This window comes from Calypte anna, chromosome 2, assembly GCF_003957555.1.
Source record: "Calypte anna isolate BGI_N300 chromosome 2, bCalAnn1_v1.p, whole genome shotgun sequence".
Taxonomy (NCBI): Eukaryota; Metazoa; Chordata; class Aves; order Apodiformes; family Trochilidae; genus Calypte; species Calypte anna.
In genome coordinates, this window is record NC_044245.1 from 8,580,579 (window position 1) to 8,600,520 (window position 19,942).

The window sequence follows — 19,942 nt, forward strand, 5'->3', positions numbered from 1 at the left end:
CTCCAATGGTATCCTTTTCTGTGAGTAAAAGAAAGGGGAGGAAAGGGCTGAAAACTTCAAGGGGAAAGCCTAAGTATTCCAACATTTAATATCTGACAGATTTGGGGTTTTTTTGTAAGAAACATTAGAATGAAAGAGTTACATCATCAGATGGTCAGAATTGGGCCTTGATCCAGTTTGCTTTTTCACATAATATTTGCTTCCCAGATGGCAAATTAAAGAAAGATGTTATCTCCCTGAGTGCAGAAATCATCACTGGTCCTTGTGTAGGTCACAAACAAATAAGTAATGGAGATAATTAGAAAACTGGATCAAAGGCAGGAGCTGCTTGTGGCCCAGGGATCATAGGCTGGGCTGCTGCCTCTCCTTTGGCTACTTGATACATCACTGTCTGTTCTTTGTGCTGTTTATGGCTTTAGTATTGTATTACTGTTGTTATACTTTAAATATTCATAATATAGATTCATATTTTAGATGCATACCTCCAGAAGGCAACTGAGTAGAGTATGAATAAGGGTGATGCACAATAACCAATCCGGGATGACTGCAAACCCAACCACCAACCTCTTTAGTGGGATGGGGAAATCCACTGCAAAGCTCAGCTGCACTGCACCCTTCCCAAAGGGAAGGTTTATTCCTTTCCTTTGAGAGGCTGTAACCTGCTCTGATCTGGATGTCTACGTACAAAGCGGTTGTGTACCTGCTGTTCTAGATTTCACACTATGGGAAGAAACAGGTTTTCCTTAAATCAGCTCCATTTATAAATCTGTGACAGGTCAGGCCAGGAGGACCTGGGACATACACTGACTCCCTGTTCCTCTCCACTGGCTGCTTGATCAGTGCAGCTGCAGATGTTTAACATTTACTGCCATGAATCACACCTTTCTGTCTCATTGTCCTCTGCAATGGGAATCAGAAAGCTTGGCTGTCCTGCACAAGAGATGTGAAGTGAGTTAAAGACTCCCCTGAGACCAGAATAATGCTCTGCAGTTGTCTGCTGGTTGGAGTGTCAGTGAGCTTGATGGCTGCAAGAGGCTCTGGGGAGAAATTGAGACTCCATACCCATCTCCAAGGTGGTAGGGAAGATAATGGTTGACCTAAAATAATAATTAAAAATACCTGAGAAAAAACTCTGGTTCCTGTGTTTAAACAGAGAGAGATGTGAAAAACTGAACATGCATCCTTCAAACTTTGAATTGGATTTATGGCAAAAACTCTTCAAGCCACAACATGTGCTAAATTCATATTTCTTTTCTGGGGAGACTGAATCTGTTCAGTTAATTTTGGAGAGAAAGTAGAGATGGCTATACAGTTTATAGAATCATAGAATTCTAGGGGTTGGAAGGGACCTCGAAAGATCATCTAGTCCAACCCCCCCTGCCAGAGCAGGGCCACCTAGAGCACTTCGCATAGGAACGTGTCCAGGCGGGTTTTGAATGTCTCCAGTGAAGGAGACTCCACGACCCCCCTGGGCAGCCTGTTCCAGGGCTCTGCTCTGTTGATTTTTTTTTCCTCTTAGGTCCCATGCTCTTGCTGCTAGAGACTAAAATTACAATTTTATTTCAGGCAGTGGATTTTCAGGCTGCTGTTGTCTGACCTGGAAGTATGGTTCCTTCCAGTGCTGAGGTCTTTTGTTATATTCCCCCAGCTAAATCTGGCACTAAATATTACTGAAAACAAAAATCCATTTCTAACTTGTTATTTTGCTAGACAAATGGGCCTTTGTTGCTTTTGCCCTTTCTCTTCAGTATATGCAGGAGCATTTGCCAGAACACAAAGTACTCTCCAGTGACACAGCACATTAATTCCAATGAGAGCAACAATTCCTTATACATGTTTTATAGCAAACAAATGGGCTAATGCATCTTTTATACACTGTATGCTGTGAAAAGTCATATTGCAATTCATGGGTGTCTTTGGCCCACAGAGCCCAGCTGTTTATTATAACATCACCAGCTTTGTCAGCTCAGCCAGAGTTTTACCCTACAGGTGAGGTGGAGAAACCCTGAGCTGCTTCAAAGGTGGTCATCCCTGGGTACCACCACATCCCTGGGTACCACCAGAGACTGCTTCTCAGAAGGCAACCATTAGTGTATTTATTCCTGATCCTGTATTTTCCAGCCCATCCTAGGTGGCTCCATTGCTCACAACTGCGCAGGACTTTTCCTAAAGACGTTCATTCCAGGACTGTGCAGGACTAGTGATTTACTCCAAGTGTTATCCAAGTGTATGTCCAGCAACAGAGGATGGTACAGGGAGTGTGTGTGGGAGGAGGTTTTGCTATCCTCCTTGCTATTTTCCTTTTAATGCAGCACTTGTGGATATTTTGGTGTGTAGTAGGCATATTTAGAGGCCATTAACTCTTCATAAGCATAAAGAATCCAGCCATTGGCAGTGATAGGTCTGAGTCAGCCCGTTAGCATGCTCAGAATGAAAATTGTTTGCAATTTTTTTTCCACCTGTGCATAAATTTGTAACTCCAGGCATTTCAGTCCTTCTCGGAAGAGTGAATAGCTTGAAAGATTCTTTATCTCTGCATTCATCTCTTTGAAAATGACTTTCAGAAGTGGCAGATAAAACACCTGCACAGCCCTAAAAATGTCATTTTTAGGGGCTGAAATCTGTACATAAGGAAGCCTGGAGACATCAAGACGTGGAGTTCTCAACAAGCAGACATCTCTCCTGGACCATTCCCCTGCAGCAGCTTCCAACTGCTCTGCCAAGTGGCAACTCATTCAGATGTCTGTGATTTGTTTTCTGTACACCTCTGTTTGCAGGGAATACTACATAACCATGGTGAAATGGGCAACCAGCACCAAGGTGGCAGTGAACTGGCTGAACAGGGCCCAGAACGTGTCTATCCTGACACTGTGTGATGCCACCACAGGAGTCTGTACGAAGGTAGGAGAGATGTCAGTCATCACTTGCTGTCAGCGTACATAATCCATACAAGGAGCACATATATCAGTTATTTTACCTGGCAAAAAGCTCAGTTGTCACATTTGTTGAGGCAGACGTAGAATAAAAACAATATTTGCAATATTTACCTCTTTTTTGCTTTTCACAGTTTCTAAAAATCCAGGAATAGAAAGGCTCTGAGAACACTCTGTGTGTGTCAGAGAGTGGTTCCTTGTCTTGAAATAGCTGTATACATGCACAAGCATACTTCAGCTATTTGCTGAATATTTCTGCAATATTCTAATTTAATGGCATTAAAAATGGCTTGTGCTCATCTACCACAATGTCATTTTAGTTAATTAATACTTTCTATACACATATTAGTATAAGTGGTGTACTGATATAACCACCTTTTCATCAGGCATAGGTGTTTCCACAGTAGGAAAGGGCTCTGATGTATCTATCCCTTGAAAAAATTATGCAATTCTCTGCATAGAGCACAGATCTTTTCTTAACAACTTTCATTTCAACCTTTATTTGCCTCTTAACAAACTTTATTTCTTAGGGGAATATTATATTTTGTGGCTTTATTTGTTTTGTCTGGATGAGGAAAATGGTTTCTTGAGTGAGCAAATGTTTCTTCATCAGACTGGAAAGACAGGGAGAGCAGCCATGGGATTATACTCCTGAAGCACATATTTTTGCAATTTCTTTGTGCTTCTGCATGAATTTTCAGGTTCAGTCCAACTACTTCCTCCACTGATCAGTAAAATAAAATATGCTGCAGACAAAGTATGGTGTTTAATGATCTTCTTCTGTTTCAGAAACATGAAGATGAAAGTGAGGGGTGGCTGCACAGACAGGTAATAGTGATATTGTCTTTGTGGTCAGGTTTTCAGTAGGGTTTTTTTGTCCTTTGTTTTTCCCTCAAAGAGAAAGACTGATTTCCAGAGCTGCGAAAGAAGGAAGGTGGCATAGTTTGTTTTGTAGAAAACAATTTTCCAGTAGTAAACAAGTTGTTTTTTTTTTTTCCCCTAACTTTTTGTGAAGTGATCTCAGATTTGATTAAGCTGTTCTTTGGAGAGAATCTGCTGTTAGCATTTCAGCCACAACACTGAATTGTTTTTCATGTAATATGTGAACACAAGGAATATATGTCCCCTAACCTTCCAAGTCCAAATTTAAAACATTTCATATTTTTGTCACAGCTGATTTAGAGTACCCAAGAACTTGTAGACAGCCGTACCTCAGTTCAGAGCAAGAGCAATGATCTCTGTTCCAGTGGCTTTCCTACAGCAACAGGCTGGGTCTGATCCTGATAAAAAATTACTTTACAGAGGAAATAGATTTTGTGGTCCAAGTATTTCAAATAAACTTTTGCTGCTATACTGAGGTAAAGAGTAAAAATGCTGCTGAAGTATTCTTCACATTCATAAAGACTTGAGTAGCCTCAAAGACAAGCTGAGTCAAAAGAAAATTAAATTGCCCATATTTTGTATCTAAAAAAAAAAAAAAAGGCTTCATAGGATTCATTTATTTTATAAATCCAAGGATATTTTTAATCCTTTCACTGCTGTTCACTGAGACCATCATTAATGCAGTACAGTGAAACTTGTGATTTTACACTGCTATGGTTCCTTAGCCATTTCCTTATTATATGGACCTTCATTAAAAGATGCTGCTTTGCCCTGAATAAGTGGCAGTAAAGATCTGCCAGTCTCTAACAGGTCTGCTCCAGGGCAATACAATTCGTTTTACTGCATCTCTAAACATCATCTACTTAGTTTGCAGTTAGAGAAGGATGTTCATTAAGGCCCAATGAGACAGACTTCTCAGCACTAAACAACAGTAACATTTGTTATGGACTTTGGAGCCACTCGGTGGTAATTTTCAAAAGCCTTTGTAAGGGTTTGAAGAATTACAGAGCTCTTTAGCCTGTGTTTCTGACAACAAAATTACTTAAAGTATTAGTTTTGACTGAATCTATGATTACAAGGATAATTGTATTTTCTATATTTACCTTTTATTGTATGACACATTGGTCTAGATAAATGGAAAGTTATTTTCCTGCCACGTGTGTCTGACTATGAGAATGATATGAAATGTTAAATGCTAGTGTGAGTCCCCTGACCTCTGTAAGGAGGAAAGGAATTGCACATGAGGCAGCTACTGAAGGAGCTCAGGAGTGTCTCAGCTCAGAATGAAGACTTCTTGTTTAAGACATTTTAGTATAGGTGTAAACACACAAACCAGGTACCCAATCCCCACTGAAGTTAGAAAGTATATTGAGCAGTGTGGTCACACAGATCTTGAGCATCATTCAGCCCACCCTGAAGAAGACATCCAGTGCCTGGTTGGTCAATGTTCTGTACACCCATTAACCAGTCCTCCTTTTGGGAAGTACCCTAGTTTTAAATCAGTAGGACTGAGGATTCTAATTGCTTCCCTCTTTCTTTAATATACTCTTTCAAAGTACTCCATACACTCAGATTCAAAACCATACAAGAACTTCACCTCTTTCTTGGTTAAGTACACCTGAAATAGGTGCAAATTTCACAGTAGGGTGGAAGCAGGAGACAAGGAAAGAAAACCATCAGAATCAGAAGGTATTCACCAGGGACATAAAGGAGGCTCCAAGGATGACAGGTTTGACTTTTACCAGGTCTGAAATAATGGGAGTTCTGAGATAGCACATATGATACATGAGTTTGAATATTGTTGTAGTAGCATCTCAGTGAGATTTAATAGTCTGTGTCTGGAAGGTCATAGCAAATGATCTTGTGTTCCCTTCTGGGCTCATGAGTTAATTTTATTCAAGTTCAAAAACTTAAGAGAGCATCTCTCCTACACAGGCAAAGAGAAACACTGGTGTCACTGTCTCTGTAGCTGAAAAATAGGATAAATTACTCAAAACAGAGTGAGAAATATACAGTATTTGTACAGCTTTGATAGAAAGTGTCTGTCACTCCTGGTCAGATGATATGACCAGAATTTTCAAACCTTTTGCTCTAATAAAACAGGCATATGTTCACTGAAGCTGCCTAGGGATTTTTGGAGATTTTAGTGCTTTCAGTCATATATTTGTGTGTGCACTTGCAAGTATAAAAGACAGACTGGACTTTACTCATACTTTTTCTTAAATATAAAAATAATTTGAAACAGTAATTATAACTGTAAACAATTTTGTTTCAATTTTTTGTGAAGAAGCCATTTCCCAATAGTGTCAGTGATGATCATATCCAGACAATGAGTCAGCAAGGGAGAAATAAGACAATTTCTGAGAACATGTCAAAGATAAACTTTAATATCATTTTAATTGGCTTATTTATTTAATTATGAATGTGGCCTGAACAAATTAATAATAATAAACCAGGGTGCATTTCCAACTCCACCAAAGGCTTCGGGCTTTGACATTGCTGTTGGCAGAAAGAAGGAGTTTACTACAAAATGGTTTAGAGACATTTGACCTCCAAAACTGTCTGTGTGGGCTGGCTGGCCACCCCTGGTAACAGTTCCTTTTGCTTCAGCTTTACTTTTCAGTCCTATTTTCCTAGTATTTCAGATCACTGCAGTCTGAAAATAGACTGCTCTGTCAAAAGGTTGAGATGCTGAAAAATCTCAAACCGTTTTCCTTTTACAACTCCCTTGTCTTAAACCTGATAATCCAATAATGATTCTCTTACACATAGTTAGTAGGCAGGATGAAATAAGGTTATTTTGAATAAAAACAGTGGCCAGAGAACCTTTTAAACAGGACTGACTGTTTCACCCTGCAAAACCCTTTCATCATGTAACAACCCTATAACTGACCTAGCATTGCCCTAAAGACAAAGGTTGCAGCAGAAAAAAGGACCCAGAGCCCCATTATTCAAGTACCCAAATTAATTTTCCACAGCTGGCAAAGCAGTTTCTGGCAACAGAGTCTTTGGCACTTAAATGACCTGCCCTCCAGTGGAGGCTATTGCCACCCAGGACGTGGGTTCCTCTCCAGCTGATGCCTGTATCTTGGTGCATGTGCCCTGGCTTCAGAGGTGGCCGTGGGTGTGGGGCACCCAACCCTAAATGAGCATGGGGACAGGGACAGATGATGAAGCTTAGCATAGCTCCCAGGGGCTGAGGGTGGCAGGAGATGGGTGGAAAGAGATCCCAGCATAATTACTGGGTCAGATTTAAGTTTCAGTTTTCAATTTAAGCTGCTATGGAATCACACAAGTGTTACTTTTTTTTTTTTTTTCCATTATGCCTGATTCTGAGGGCACTTCATTATTACTACATGTAGCTGACATGAGGACAGCTTTGTCCTTCATAGGCACAAAGCAGGGGCTTTCTGGAAATTGGCCTTAACTGTTTGGGTAGAATTCATTTGTCTAAATACAGAGATCTAGCCCAGCAAAAAAAGATGAGTAGAGCCATAAGGACTTAAGAACCTTACCACTGCTTCTTCTCTCTGCTCCAGCATTCTTCCTTCAGCAGGCCCAGCAGCTGGTGCTGTTTAAGGACAGTGTGTGAGCTGGATTCTTTCTGTAGCCCAATCCTCTTGTATTTCACCAAAATCTACAATAAAAATCATAGACATTTGAGACTATATCCATATTCCCCTTAGGACTTGGTAATGACTCATGAGTGTATTCAGCCTCTTTTTGCCCCTTCTGATCCCAGCTGCTTCTGTAAGCCTTCTGGGGCAAAACCTCCCAGAAATTCCCTACCTGCTGCATAGGGACAATATGTTCTTTTATGAGTGTTAAACTGATCTATTATTTTCAAGGAAGGCTCTTCTGTTGTAGTCCTGTGCAATTCAGTCAGTGATAGTCAGCTGAAAGCTTAAACTGTATCACACAGAGAATGTTTTAGTCACATGCCCAGTGTAGCTCCTTACAGTATAAAATCCTGTTTATTTTATGTATATCCTATATAGTTTATGTATAAAAGCCTGACATCCTCCCCCCTCTGCACTTGCCATGGGGATAAGTCGCCATCTCTGTCCAACCAACCTTCAGGTTGTATTAATGCAAGTCTTTGCAGTAAGAGGAACATACAAACAGGCTGTCTCATAACATCATCTGAGTCCTAAAGCCTCACATCTGTCATCTGTGCCAGGTCCCCTCTTTCCCCATAACTCTTAATGAACCTCAGACTGATCTACCCAAGTCTGCTCTCCCTGGCAGAGGTGTATGGCTGGGGTATAGAATGCAGTAGGCACAAACATAGATAGGTAGGGTGAACTCATTGCTATTTTCCTTTGTAAAGGAAAACCTGTCAAGCAGAAGGCTTGCCCAAGTTATCAGAGTTGGTTTTCAATGAGTTTTTCCCTGTCATGAAAGACATTTGGCAATAATAGAGAATTTCATGTTGCAGGTTCCAGGACAGTGTCAGAAACAAATGAAATCATAATTTCATAGACCTGCAACAAGCTGTAAATGGGCATCTTTTAAAAATATATTGAAACGCTAAGCAGGGGAGAATAAAAGCAAAACCAAACAGTTTGAACTGTGTTGACAAATCTGATAAACAGTGGAAAAGAATTAATCAGTAAAGAACAGGGAGCAAAGGAACATACAGCAAGAATAATATGTCAGCTTATGAGAAATCAAAATGTTTATTTCTTTACCCTAGGTGTTTGTGTTAGCCATAAATCTCCTGATACAACCAAATTCTTGCTAGTTCAGCATGCTATCTTGAAATGTGCATAGCAGAAACCTGGAGTGTTTGCTAAACACTGAGCCAAAGAAGGACCCAGGAGAGGCTGAGCAACAGTCTCCCTGTTGACTGTCTTTGAAGAAAAAGAAGAAGCCATGATGCTGGGCTAGGGCAGGTAGGGCTCAGCCAGTTCCTAGGAAGGTTTGATATCACAGGAGAGGTTCAGCAGAGTTTCAGCTCTTGTTTTAGTCCCAATTATTCAAGATGCAGAGTACAGGAGCTACAACTAGCCAGTTCCCTTGGTATAGCACTACAGTGTCACACCATAGGGACCATCTGCTTTCCCTTCTTTTCTGCTGTTCAACCATCTCCTGCAGTGGAGATTTCCCATATGCCTTGGGGTTCTTGTACAAAAAGAAGATGCAGACTCTTCCAGGAAATGCTTGCTCACCCTATGTGGTGTTTGATTTCCTTCTGCTGTGTCTCTTCTGTCTTTGGTTGAAAGCTCACCCAATACAAGTCAATCATTGCATTTACCTGAGAGCTAGATATCAGAGACAGTTTTGCAAGATATCCTCCCCTTCATAAATAATTCAAGGAAATAAGCATTTGCAAGAGAGTAGCAAAAGACAGCAGTTAGATGCTGTTAGTTGTGTTTCCTCGAGGACAGAAATAGATCAGTTCTTCCAGCAGAGTAAACAGGATTTGTCATACTTATGCCAGGGAGATTCAAACCATTTCTAAAGGCTTTATTCCAACTGCCCCAGACAGTCAGCTCTGTGTGTGCACTTTTTGTTTTGCAGCTGGGAATTGACATTATAGCCAAGGAATTCTCCTTACTGCCTGTCTCCTTGCCTTCCCACAGCAGAAAGGTTCCTGTTTTCCCCAGAGCCAAAAGCAATAACCTTCAAAATCTTCTCCGTTTTGCAGAGAGCTTTTTGTTTGCCTCATGTTGCTGTTAAAGGGCACTCTCTATTTGATTGTGAATTAATTTCAAGGGGGTATGCAAGCACTGAGCTTTAATTTAAAATGGGATAAATTGCTAGTAATACAACCCTTAAATTTGCTGCTTACAGAATGAAGAGCCAATTTTTTCCAAGGATGGACGGAAATTTTTCTTTGTCCGAGCCATTCCTCAGGGAGGACGTGGGAAGTTCTACCACATTGCCATGTCATCATCACAGGTGACTTGCTGCCTTCCCCTGCTTTGGGTGTCACCTCAAGCAGAAAGCAGTAAGAAGTTGTGTCTGGGCTTGTACCAGTGAAACTGGAAGGTGCAAAAGTAGAATGTGGGTCTTGGAAGTAAGAGAAAAACTTCAGTGATGATTTGTTTGGCATGAATACGTAATAACATGAACTTCCAAATAAGATGCTTAGAAAAAAAGGCAACCACTGTCTCTTCCCAAACAATATCATTGCTTTGGTTTTGTATTTCAATGCCTTCTTAGTTGTGCATAAATAAGTAAATCCCTGCACTGCCATAAGGGATTAATTGGAAGGTTGTGGGCATCCTGGATTAGAGGAAGGGGTTTGAGGCTTTTCTCTGCTGAATTCATCCCATTATCTTCAGTGGAGCTATGGTTAAGATTATTCTGACTCTCTATTATATTTTTATGCCTGCAGATTCATTGAAATAGCAGAGGGGGGGGTGTGTGGAAATTGCATCAGCACAGTTTATTTTTAATATGCAATTGATTCAAAGGAACTCCCTTTTTCAGAAGAGAAGTGATGTCTTATTTTAAGAATGAAGAAATCTAATTCTCTTTTCTTTCTATTATTTCAGCCCAATAGTAGCAATGATGATTTACAGTCTATTACATCTGGCGATTGGGATGTGACAAAGATATTGGCATATGATGAAAAGAGGCATAAAATGTAAGTAATAAAGTGACAAATCAGCCTTTATTTAGCCCAGGACTATAGGGTTAGTTACAGTGTTGTGTATGGATCTGAAGTGTATGAGCACAAGAAGATGGAGATAAGAGAGGAGAAGCTGTCTCCATTTTGGTTTAGCCTCTCACACTTTTTCATATATCTTGTTTTATTTTCTTTTTCCCTGTATCATTCAGACCTCTGTGTGACTATGAAATACGTTTCTGTGGAGTGGTTTCTCCTCCTACAAATTCTGATATTAACCTCTGAAGGAAAGAAGTCTATTTTCATTGTCCACGTAGATAGACAGCTGTAGAATCCCTTTTTGACTTGCAAAAATATCAGTGCATTAGAAAAAAAGTATTTCATTAGAAGACTAAAAAAATCCCTTCTTCACACTCACCCTTTGTGCTTGTAAAATAACATCTGTAAATGTTTACTTTTAAAAATGTATTTCAAGAAATTACATACAAAAATATTTGGAAGGCTTTGAATAATCAAATACCACAGAGGTTTCTTTTCCTTGCAATATTTCAGGTGGATACCAAGGCTCTCACCTCCCAGTTTCTTAAGGTCACTGAACAGCTGAGTAAAAAGTCTCTGGAATAGGATAAATGCTGCATTAAGAGGACACTGCTCCTTCAAGGGTTTGAACGCCCTCACTTACCAGTAACTTCACTATGATATAAGAGTCTAGGTAACAAACTAGCCCCAAAGTCTTATTTGCATTTTATCTGCCCAGTCAAGCAGCAAATACCACCAGAAGCTGTCACCATGCAAGGGAGCTTTTGCTGTGTAGCCAGAAAAGGAGTTCACCACAGCCTCAGCAGAAAGCAAGGGCAATAAAGTCCTCTCCAGCTTCATGCTGTTTTCCCTGAAAAACCAACACTTGGATTCAAAGAGGATGTTTCAGTGGGTTTAGCATCAGACTCTGGTGGCCATCTATCTGGGCAAAGAGTAGAAGGTGATCAGAAAAATTAACTGTTCTAGACAAGAAAGCTTTTAAAAGGATCACTCGATCCCTTTTGATCTGCTGGCATTACTATTCTAATACTCAAACACTTCCACTCTTGTTTTAACTGCAGAGCAGCCTACGATGTACTTGCTGGAGCCTCTGCAGTGATGTGATCCTCTGCATATTTTTCTAATTCTATTTAAACTTTCCACACCTTTACAAGATCAGGAAAATGGAGACATGAACAAAGATGCTGATGTATGAGACACTTGTGAACACTCTTCTAATGATAAAATTGCCTTTCAACTTTTTTTTCCCCCCCCCAGTTATTTCCACAGCACAGAAGATTTGCCAAGGAGGAGACATTTATACAGGTGGGTGCTTTGCTAACTTCACAAACAGCACTTACCATTTTTTCAGTCTTACTTGAGTCATTGCATAAGTGATTGAAATAATAGACAAACACAGCTTCTTATGTGTTTTTCTTTAATGGCAAGATCTTGCAATCTGTCACTGGAATAGACAGAATGCTTGACATTAGTAAATTATTTATATTTTCTCATTTTATTGCAAGTTTGAAATTGGTCTCAAGATTGATAAACTGTCACAGAACTTGCCAATAGAACTGGTTAACACTTGAAAGAATCCAGAGCTACATAAACTAGTGGTATAAACTCTTTATACTTCCAGATAGCAGTTTTCATGGAAATCTAATAACACCTCACCTCTTCAGACAATTGAAAAAAGAAAATTATATGTTTTGTTTGCAAATGTTTTTCTACATTTCCAGGTGACATTAGTACCTTCCCTAACTGTATGATGAGTAAAGGCTGCTTTATAGTAAACTGTTGTGTAGCTTTATAGTAGGTGGTAGTGTAGCTGTTGGGAAGTATAATGGGAGCTGATTACAAAGGGGAGGGAACCCAAACTTTTAAATAATCATTTTGGAATCATTATTCCATTTGTCCTTTTTTTCTTCTCAGTCACCCTGCTGTCATCTCAGCAGATGAGACAGAGGGCAGAGCTGGTGTTAGCATCAGGTGATAAAGGACAGTCAGTACATTTTCCTTCTCTGATAGGATGCCACACATTTCTTTCCTCAATGGGAAGAGAACTAGAGAGAACTAAATTACCTGTAATTTAATCCTTTGTTTCTTTTGAGACCTCTATGCCTGTTCACTGCATCCCACAGTGTTTTTGAACGTAGCTCGGCTTAGTGTTTATTTTCTTGAAGAAAAAAAAATCAAATTATATTGACCATTCATTTCTATTGCAATGGGAAGAAAATCTCATTTTAGAAGCTGAGTCCAGGTACAGCTGCTCAGGAGCCACTGGCATGAGCTAAAGAGCTTTCCCACCCCTTATGGCTTGGTATGCAGCTCATCTTGGTGCCTCATTAACCTCACTTCCTCACAGGCAACAGGGAAAAGAGGTGCCCAAAATGTCAGCATCATTGACCTTACTTTGATTGTTTGGTGATCTTGGCATCACTTCAGATATTTGATTTCTTGCACTGGGTTGGTCTGGCTGTCTCTCATCCCAGTCCAAGGGTGTCAGCTCAGCAGCGAGCTTGACAAATATTCATTGAGAAAACTCCACAGGAGCCCTGTCAGCTTATGTCAGATGGAGATCTATTTTTTAGTTTATGTGGTATTTTTTTATTTTTGTTTCTGATTTGGTAACTTTTAAAAGAATTTAAGTCATAGACATGAGCTAAACCTATACAGGAATCCAAGAGCTACTCAGTTCAGTTGCTGGCCCTAAGCAGGTTGCTCAACCTCATCTCTTTCTGCTTTGAAAGGGTAGCAAAAAGCACTCATCTCTTTTACAGTAATACTGGAAACATCTGTTAGTTAATATTCTTTGCTATTGCAGTGCAATATGTTATTTATTAATATTTGCCAAAAATTGTGATTCATTCTTCAACATGTAGTAGAGACCTACAAAACTCATCCCAGTGTATGGACAGGCCACATGACCTTCTTCAAAAGCAGATCCCCAAATAAAATATTCCCTTACTACTTAGATGTTATGAGGGCTACTGTTTAAAACCCCCAAAAAGGGCTTTGGCTTCTGAGACAGCTGCTAGCAAATCAGTTTCTGCTGGACAGCCAATATGAAACTTAAAGAATGCAATTCCAGCTTTTTATTGTCTGTTATAATGTAAGTAAGTATAGAAATATTGCTCTGCTGTTTCATGCACTCGTTCACTGAATTATGGCTTCCTCTTGTGGAACTGCAACCATCATTTTCTTTTAAAAACTCTGCCTTCCTTCATAACTACCTGACCTTGCAAAAAAAGACACCGGTATCCTTTTCTATATTCTCCATTCAGGGGAAAAAATAGTCATTACTGCTACTTAAATGCAGCTAAATGGAAATGCTTTGTCTCTTACTAATGCTGGACACATTATATTTATGTTCTTATTGTACAGTAAGGTTCAGCTAATGCTGTTTCCTGATAACATTTGCTCAGCGACCTTCATGGGCTTGCATTAACTTTTTCAGCTCAAGCACAAATGGGAACTTCAATAGGCAGTGTCTGTCCTGTGATCTGATTGAGAACTGCACTTACTTCAGTGCCTCCTTCAGTCGCAATCTGGAATATTTCCTTCTGACATGTGAAGGTATGTTGGCTTTTGTTACTGCAGTCGTTGTGCCTGAGGAGAAGATTTAGAGAGAAGATTTAGCATTGATATCTTCAGTTATCCTATGTATCTGTGGCCATAAATACCTCGATCACTTTCCTTTCAAAGTTTACTCTTAACATATTTTTTTTTCTTTTGTGTGTTTTTATTTATAACTAGAAAGCAAATTTTCATCTGTGCATATCTGACTATTGAAGATAGGGTACATTCCTCTAGCAACTCCAAGCATCCTTAAGCTAAAGTAACAGCTAAACCTAGAGTACATAAAACATCAGAAAGTTCATGAGGGATAAGCCAGTGAGGTGGATTTAACTGCAGGTCACTGGGACTGAGTTCCAAATGCATCAACTCATGCCAGTGTTGTGAGCAGGGAGATTCCAAGTAAGTTGCAATGAAAAGACAGATTGCCAAGAAAAGGCAGTTTGCAGAAAGCTACCCAATGGACAGTGTGAGTACAGAATATCAAGTGTTTCACCACTTGTTCATCATTAATTCACCTAAACTTGGAGTAATCTACTCAGAGATTTCCTGTGCTGAAAATGCCTTAATCCAAAAGACTAATGATGGAGGACATTTCAGGAGAAGAGTTGTAAAAGTTTGCTTTCTCCAGCTCTCTTAAGAACAACTACAGAACCCCATAGCATTTAATCCAATGTAATTCTGCTTAATTCTCCTAACTTGCACACACAATGTAGACTCACCAGTTGTTTGCTGCTGTGATTGAGGCTGCTCCAATGGCTCTGTGCCCTTAGAACAAGTCTTGCACAGCAGCAAGCCAACACCAAGTTACTCCTTGAACATTCATAGGTGTTCTGCAAAAATACATAGCAATACAGGACAGAGAAGCAGCATTCCCAGTACAATTACTGATTACATAATGGACCACCTGTAATTGAATCTATAGTTGTACAAAAATCTTCAGAGAAGTGTCATTTCCCAATCAACAGTTCTGTAGTAGATGTTATTATGTTTGTGAAGATTGACTCTTCAGGAGAAAAACCCTGTATATTTTTCTTCTTCTTTTCATTTCAAGAAAAGCTGTCAACAGCTACCAGAGACAGATAATTGTTTTACCATAATTAGAAGCTTTTGTGAATAACAAGATTAATGTTTCTAAAAGGTATCAACAGTTATGGGGTCATATGTTTGGATTATATTAAAACTCCTTCACAAAAAACCTGCAGTGATACCTGAAGAGATGAATGAGCTTTCTTATTGTGTGCATTAGTCCAAGTAGACAAGATAATGAGTTTGCAAACCGAACTGGGGACCAAATTCCCAACTCGTGTAAACAATACTTCTGTTGTAAGGTCATTATAGTTAGATCTGTTTACATCTGCTGAATATATTTTTCTCTGAATTTTCATTATACTGAACTAAATTCTCAAACTGTAATCTCAATGAAGCACAAACATAGCACATCTTGAACTATGGAGCTGCTGTCAATGTCACCTTAGCAAAGTGAGAAAATGCATGAGAAAATACAGAAGTATCATTCCTTATTTTATATACATTGGTTGCTTAATCAAATCTTGCAAACCTGGCCATCTGTTTTAGAGAGATTAAACTGAGCCACAGTCCTGTGTGTCTCTAAATTCAGCTATGTTTGTAACTGAAGATAGAAAACAAATCAATGAAATGGACAAAGTGAAACTGAGGTATGGTGGTGGTTGGTCTCTAGTCTTCTAAAAATAAGAAATTATTTTCAGGCCATAAATATTTACCCATGCATTTTTCCAGTGGACAGCTGAGAAAATACTATTTTTTAAATTATTACAGGCTTGATCAGAGTAAAATAATTTATATTTAGCTGCCTTTGAGGGTACATATTGGTCTGACATAAATTCATACACTAGTTACTGATGCAAACAGGCACCTTTGTAGGCAGTCACAGAGTTTACTCCCAGACCTTAGTACTGGGTGTTTTTATACAACACAGATGGAGAAGAAAGCACCAAACAGCAATGGGTACTGACTGCCCTCTCTGGTCATTAACATCAATGCCATCTGTGATGGGTTTTTTTGGGAAGCAGAGGTGGGAATTCCTGGCAGAAATCCTTGAGCAGCAGGTGTTGTAAGACAAACACTTGTCCACTCTGGTGAACTGCTGCTGCTCCACCTGGGTGATCAGCTGAGGAGCAAGCAGGGCTTCTGGATGCATCCTCATTCCACCAGCTTTTCCAATGTATCCAATATCTATTGGATATATATATAAATAAGTAGGTTTTCCTCCTAATCAAGAAGGCACCAGAGCATGACTGCTTATAAGAAGTCAGGGAAAACAAGGCTAAGCAGTCTGAGGAGTTGTGGAAAAGGAAATGTCCTATTTGTGGATCCAAATGATTCTCCATCAAACCGTAGCAGCTCTACCCTACTTGTATGACTAAAGGATGATTAATTTATCCACAAGTCTGCATTTCAGCCAGAACAGATGTTTCCACTGACCTGACCCACTGCAGCTGTAACAGGAGTTTCTCTGCTGTAAATGTACCCACAGCTGGTATCACAAGTTAGATGAATCTTAATTACATTAGAAGTGCTAAAATATTCCTGTAAACTGCTTGAAAGTAAAGAAGTTGAAAGACTTCTGATTTTCAGTTATGTAAATAAGGAGTAACTCCACTAAATGAAACAGAATAATTCTTCTAAAAAAAAAAAACAAACCAAAACAAAAAACCAAAACAACCAATAAACAAAAAGAAAGGCCAATACCTTAAAGGCTGCATGAAACTGCCTTAAAGGGTTTGGGGCTGTCCTGCAGAATGTGGTTAACAGGAGTGCTATCTGGCAGAGATTGAAATGAAAGAAGTAGTATGCTACAATAAAAGGTAACCTCTCTTTCAAGAGGACAGTGTAATGCTTAGTGTAATGAGACAACATTTATTGCAATCACTCACTCCCAGAAGGCTCATTGCCTTATTTTTTATTTAATTTTATATGCTCATGATTGAATTACTGTAGCAGGATCTAAGGAAGCATGATGCTTTGCAGACTGCTGCTAGATTATCTCCTCTAGACAGTGTTGAAAAAGCAATATCTGCTGCAGCAAGGTCACTCTTACTGTCATTTTCATCATAAAATATGAGCTTACATTTCTCTCTATTCTCATAAACCAGGACAGGCACTGCCACTGATTCTCTCTAAGAACTGAAAGGTCTGAATGGAAGGGTTTTGCTACATGATACATAAATATAATTGAGGATGGGGTTTTCCCAGCTGGAATGGGATGTAAAAATCTGTTTCATGGAGAAGAGGGTAAGAAATTACAAGCTTTGGCTCTGGAAAGCAATTTATTCCTGTTCCTTTGGTGAGGCTCAGGCATGTATGGTGCCTGGCTGAACGACACCAAGCAAGTAAATCACTAAAGCCCATTTTTAGGTGATAGCTCCTTCTTCTCTGAAGGATGAAGCCTTACAAGTGACTACCACTGTAGTCAGCTATGTAGTGTTTTAGTATTTCCCTCTTTAAAAGAGTGCACCTAGTCTGCAATGACTCCTTCCATCACTCCCCAGCCAGCACTGTTACAACTTGAGTCCTAATGAGGTTGTTCTCAGGGGAGGAAAGGATGGGGGCAACCATTCCTATGGCAAGATAAATTGTACTCTGACACTCCATGTAGAAGGTTTGGTTACATTATCTTAAAGTCACTAAGATTTTTGCTTGAACACAGGTAACTGGCAAAGAAATTCTGGGTCCTGCAGTTGAAGCCCCTGCTATTGGAGTGACATTTTATCAGCCTTTTTCATTACTTGGTCACTCTCCATCAACTGACCTCATCCATAAGTTGATCTTGGCCAGCTCACTGATCTTGGGGAGGTGTGATGTTCCCCACCAAGGCTTAATACCTTCTAGCTCTGAGACAGGAGGAATAGTGAGGAAGGCCTTTGGCACATGCATACATCACTGCAAATAATGCCATAATAATATAAGGTAATACATGATGAAAATCATGGGGGCCAGGGGGAAGCAGGTGTCCATGGATTGTCTACCAGCCTCCTAATTGAAGTTCTTCATAATCAGGGATAATCAGGAAGGGTTTAATCATTTTTAGGGATGATTTTAGGGAAGAAAATTGGCAGTTACAGCAAGGGAAGATGTCACTGTAGTGTGGGCTAAGAGAAAGCCACTGTCTCATGCTGGGCACCATATCTGGCAATAGAGAAGTGCCTTTGCTGCTTCCCAGACTTCACATTATCCTTTCATTTGTTGACCAGTTTGGAGAAAATCAGCTTTCACTCAGAAGAAGCAGTGTAACAGAACAGGGAACACTGCCTTCTTCTTTAGGTCTCAAGTCCTTCCCCCTTTTCCAGAAACAGTAAGATTGTTTTGCTTCAAAGTACCATAAAATCACTTTAGTTGATCCTAGCTCTTTGAAGATTTTCTCTGCTGGAACCTGTGTTCATAGCTGACTGGTGGTCTTTACTCTCAGTATTGTGCAGGTCAAATGACTTTAAAGCCATCTCTCTTTTTTGAGAAAGGAAAATAGATTCTGCTAAAAAAATATTGAAGTATTATCAACAGGTTTGGATGTTCTCTCTAACACTGTGGCTATCAATAGCATGGCCTAGATGCTGTGGATCAGTAATCACAGGCAACAGGAATGAATTTCTGCCTTTCCTAGCAGGTGATTTTGTAGCAAAGTTATGTGTTGTAACTGAGCTGTGTTTGATAAAATACCTAAAAAAAAAAGCAGGAAAGGGACTTATCTAGGTATACATCTGCTATTCCCAGGTATGTCCCCTGAGCCAGCAGCCACAATGACAACAGCTCTGTAGCTGCACTCCTGGCCGTAAAGTGTTGAAGAATGCTTATAGGTCTGGGAAAATATTAAAAATAGGATTTATAGCTCTTAGGTCCTGCCAGCTAAAATCCTGGCTCGGTCCCATAAACAGAGAAAAAGTGGTGCAAAAACACAGAGTAGGAAACCTTAGGTGATGAAAGGTGTCCTTTGAGAGTGATGCATGCAAATGAGGAAGCAACACAACCAAATCAGCCTTAATCTGAGTTGAGTTCCCCATAACCTTGTACATCTAATTCTTTCTTTATGAGTTTTAAAGACAAGTACTGCAGTTTTATTCTTTATAGGGGCAGCATGTAGTTATAGACTTCTCGGCTCCTTGAACTGTTTCTTGAGAAATTAATTATCTTCTTTCCTCCCTCCTAGTGCAATTTGGAAACACCATCTCAACATGGGAATACTTAAGAGCATTGCCTGCTGCTCGCACTTAATAGGCTTATTCTAAACATTAAAAAGCTCTTTTACTTTACATTTTTTAACTCTACATTTACTTTATTTTCCAAATTTTTCTTGGAGTCAGCAAAGACTTTCACTACCAGTATTCACTGAATCATCTGGCTGGGATTTGTGGCAGGTCTTCCTGACCTCTTTTTTAATCCGATTTTTTTACAGCCCAGAACCCAGAGCATGTTTTAGCAAGGTTAATTCATTCAGTACAGGGAGGTCCAAAACCATGTTTTGAAACCATTTTACAGCTCTAGACTTTCCCCTTCTCTGGTGTCCTTGCAGCACAAGCTCCTGTCCAAACAACTGATTCAAGTCTGAAATGTATGGTTACATTTTTGGAGGATGGCATATTCACAGGAATTTTTACTGTTGGCAAGTCTAAGTTACAGAAGATATTAAGTGAAAACATTAATTCTTGAGGGCTTTTTTAGGAGAAAACATCAGCTCAGCATTTATGGTTATTGGGACCAGGATTCAAAACAGGGCTCGTATCCTTGATCAGTGCAATCTTTCTAAACCCAGTTGGTGGTTGCTAACTAGCACTTTTCTGCTTTCTTTTAATAAAGGGCTTTTTACTAGCCAGCACTCCCATGCAAAAGAATTTTTAAAGGAGGTTGGAGGTGGTCAGAAATGTGGGAAAACTGGGTTATTAATGCTGCCTTATGTGCTGCAAAACCAAGGGCTGTA

General features: G+C 39.6%; 1 protein-coding gene across 2 annotated transcripts in view; it reads left to right on the plus strand.

The window, feature by feature from the left end:
- The window catches only part of DPP6 (dipeptidyl peptidase like 6), a 387,177-nt gene that overhangs the window by 338,318 nt on the left and 28,917 nt on the right, over positions 1–19,942 (plus strand). For both annotated transcript variants that reach the window (XM_030444556.1, XM_030444557.1), the window contains exons 11-16: positions 2,778–2,901; positions 3,723–3,761; positions 9,612–9,719; positions 10,319–10,410; positions 11,689–11,736; positions 13,871–13,989. In XM_030444556.1, coding sequence (XP_030300416.1) covers positions 2,778–2,901; positions 3,723–3,761; positions 9,612–9,719; positions 10,319–10,410; positions 11,689–11,736; positions 13,871–13,989 — 530 coding nt within the window. The remainder of the gene's footprint in view (positions 1–2,777; positions 2,902–3,722; positions 3,762–9,611; positions 9,720–10,318; positions 10,411–11,688; positions 11,737–13,870; positions 13,990–19,942) is intronic.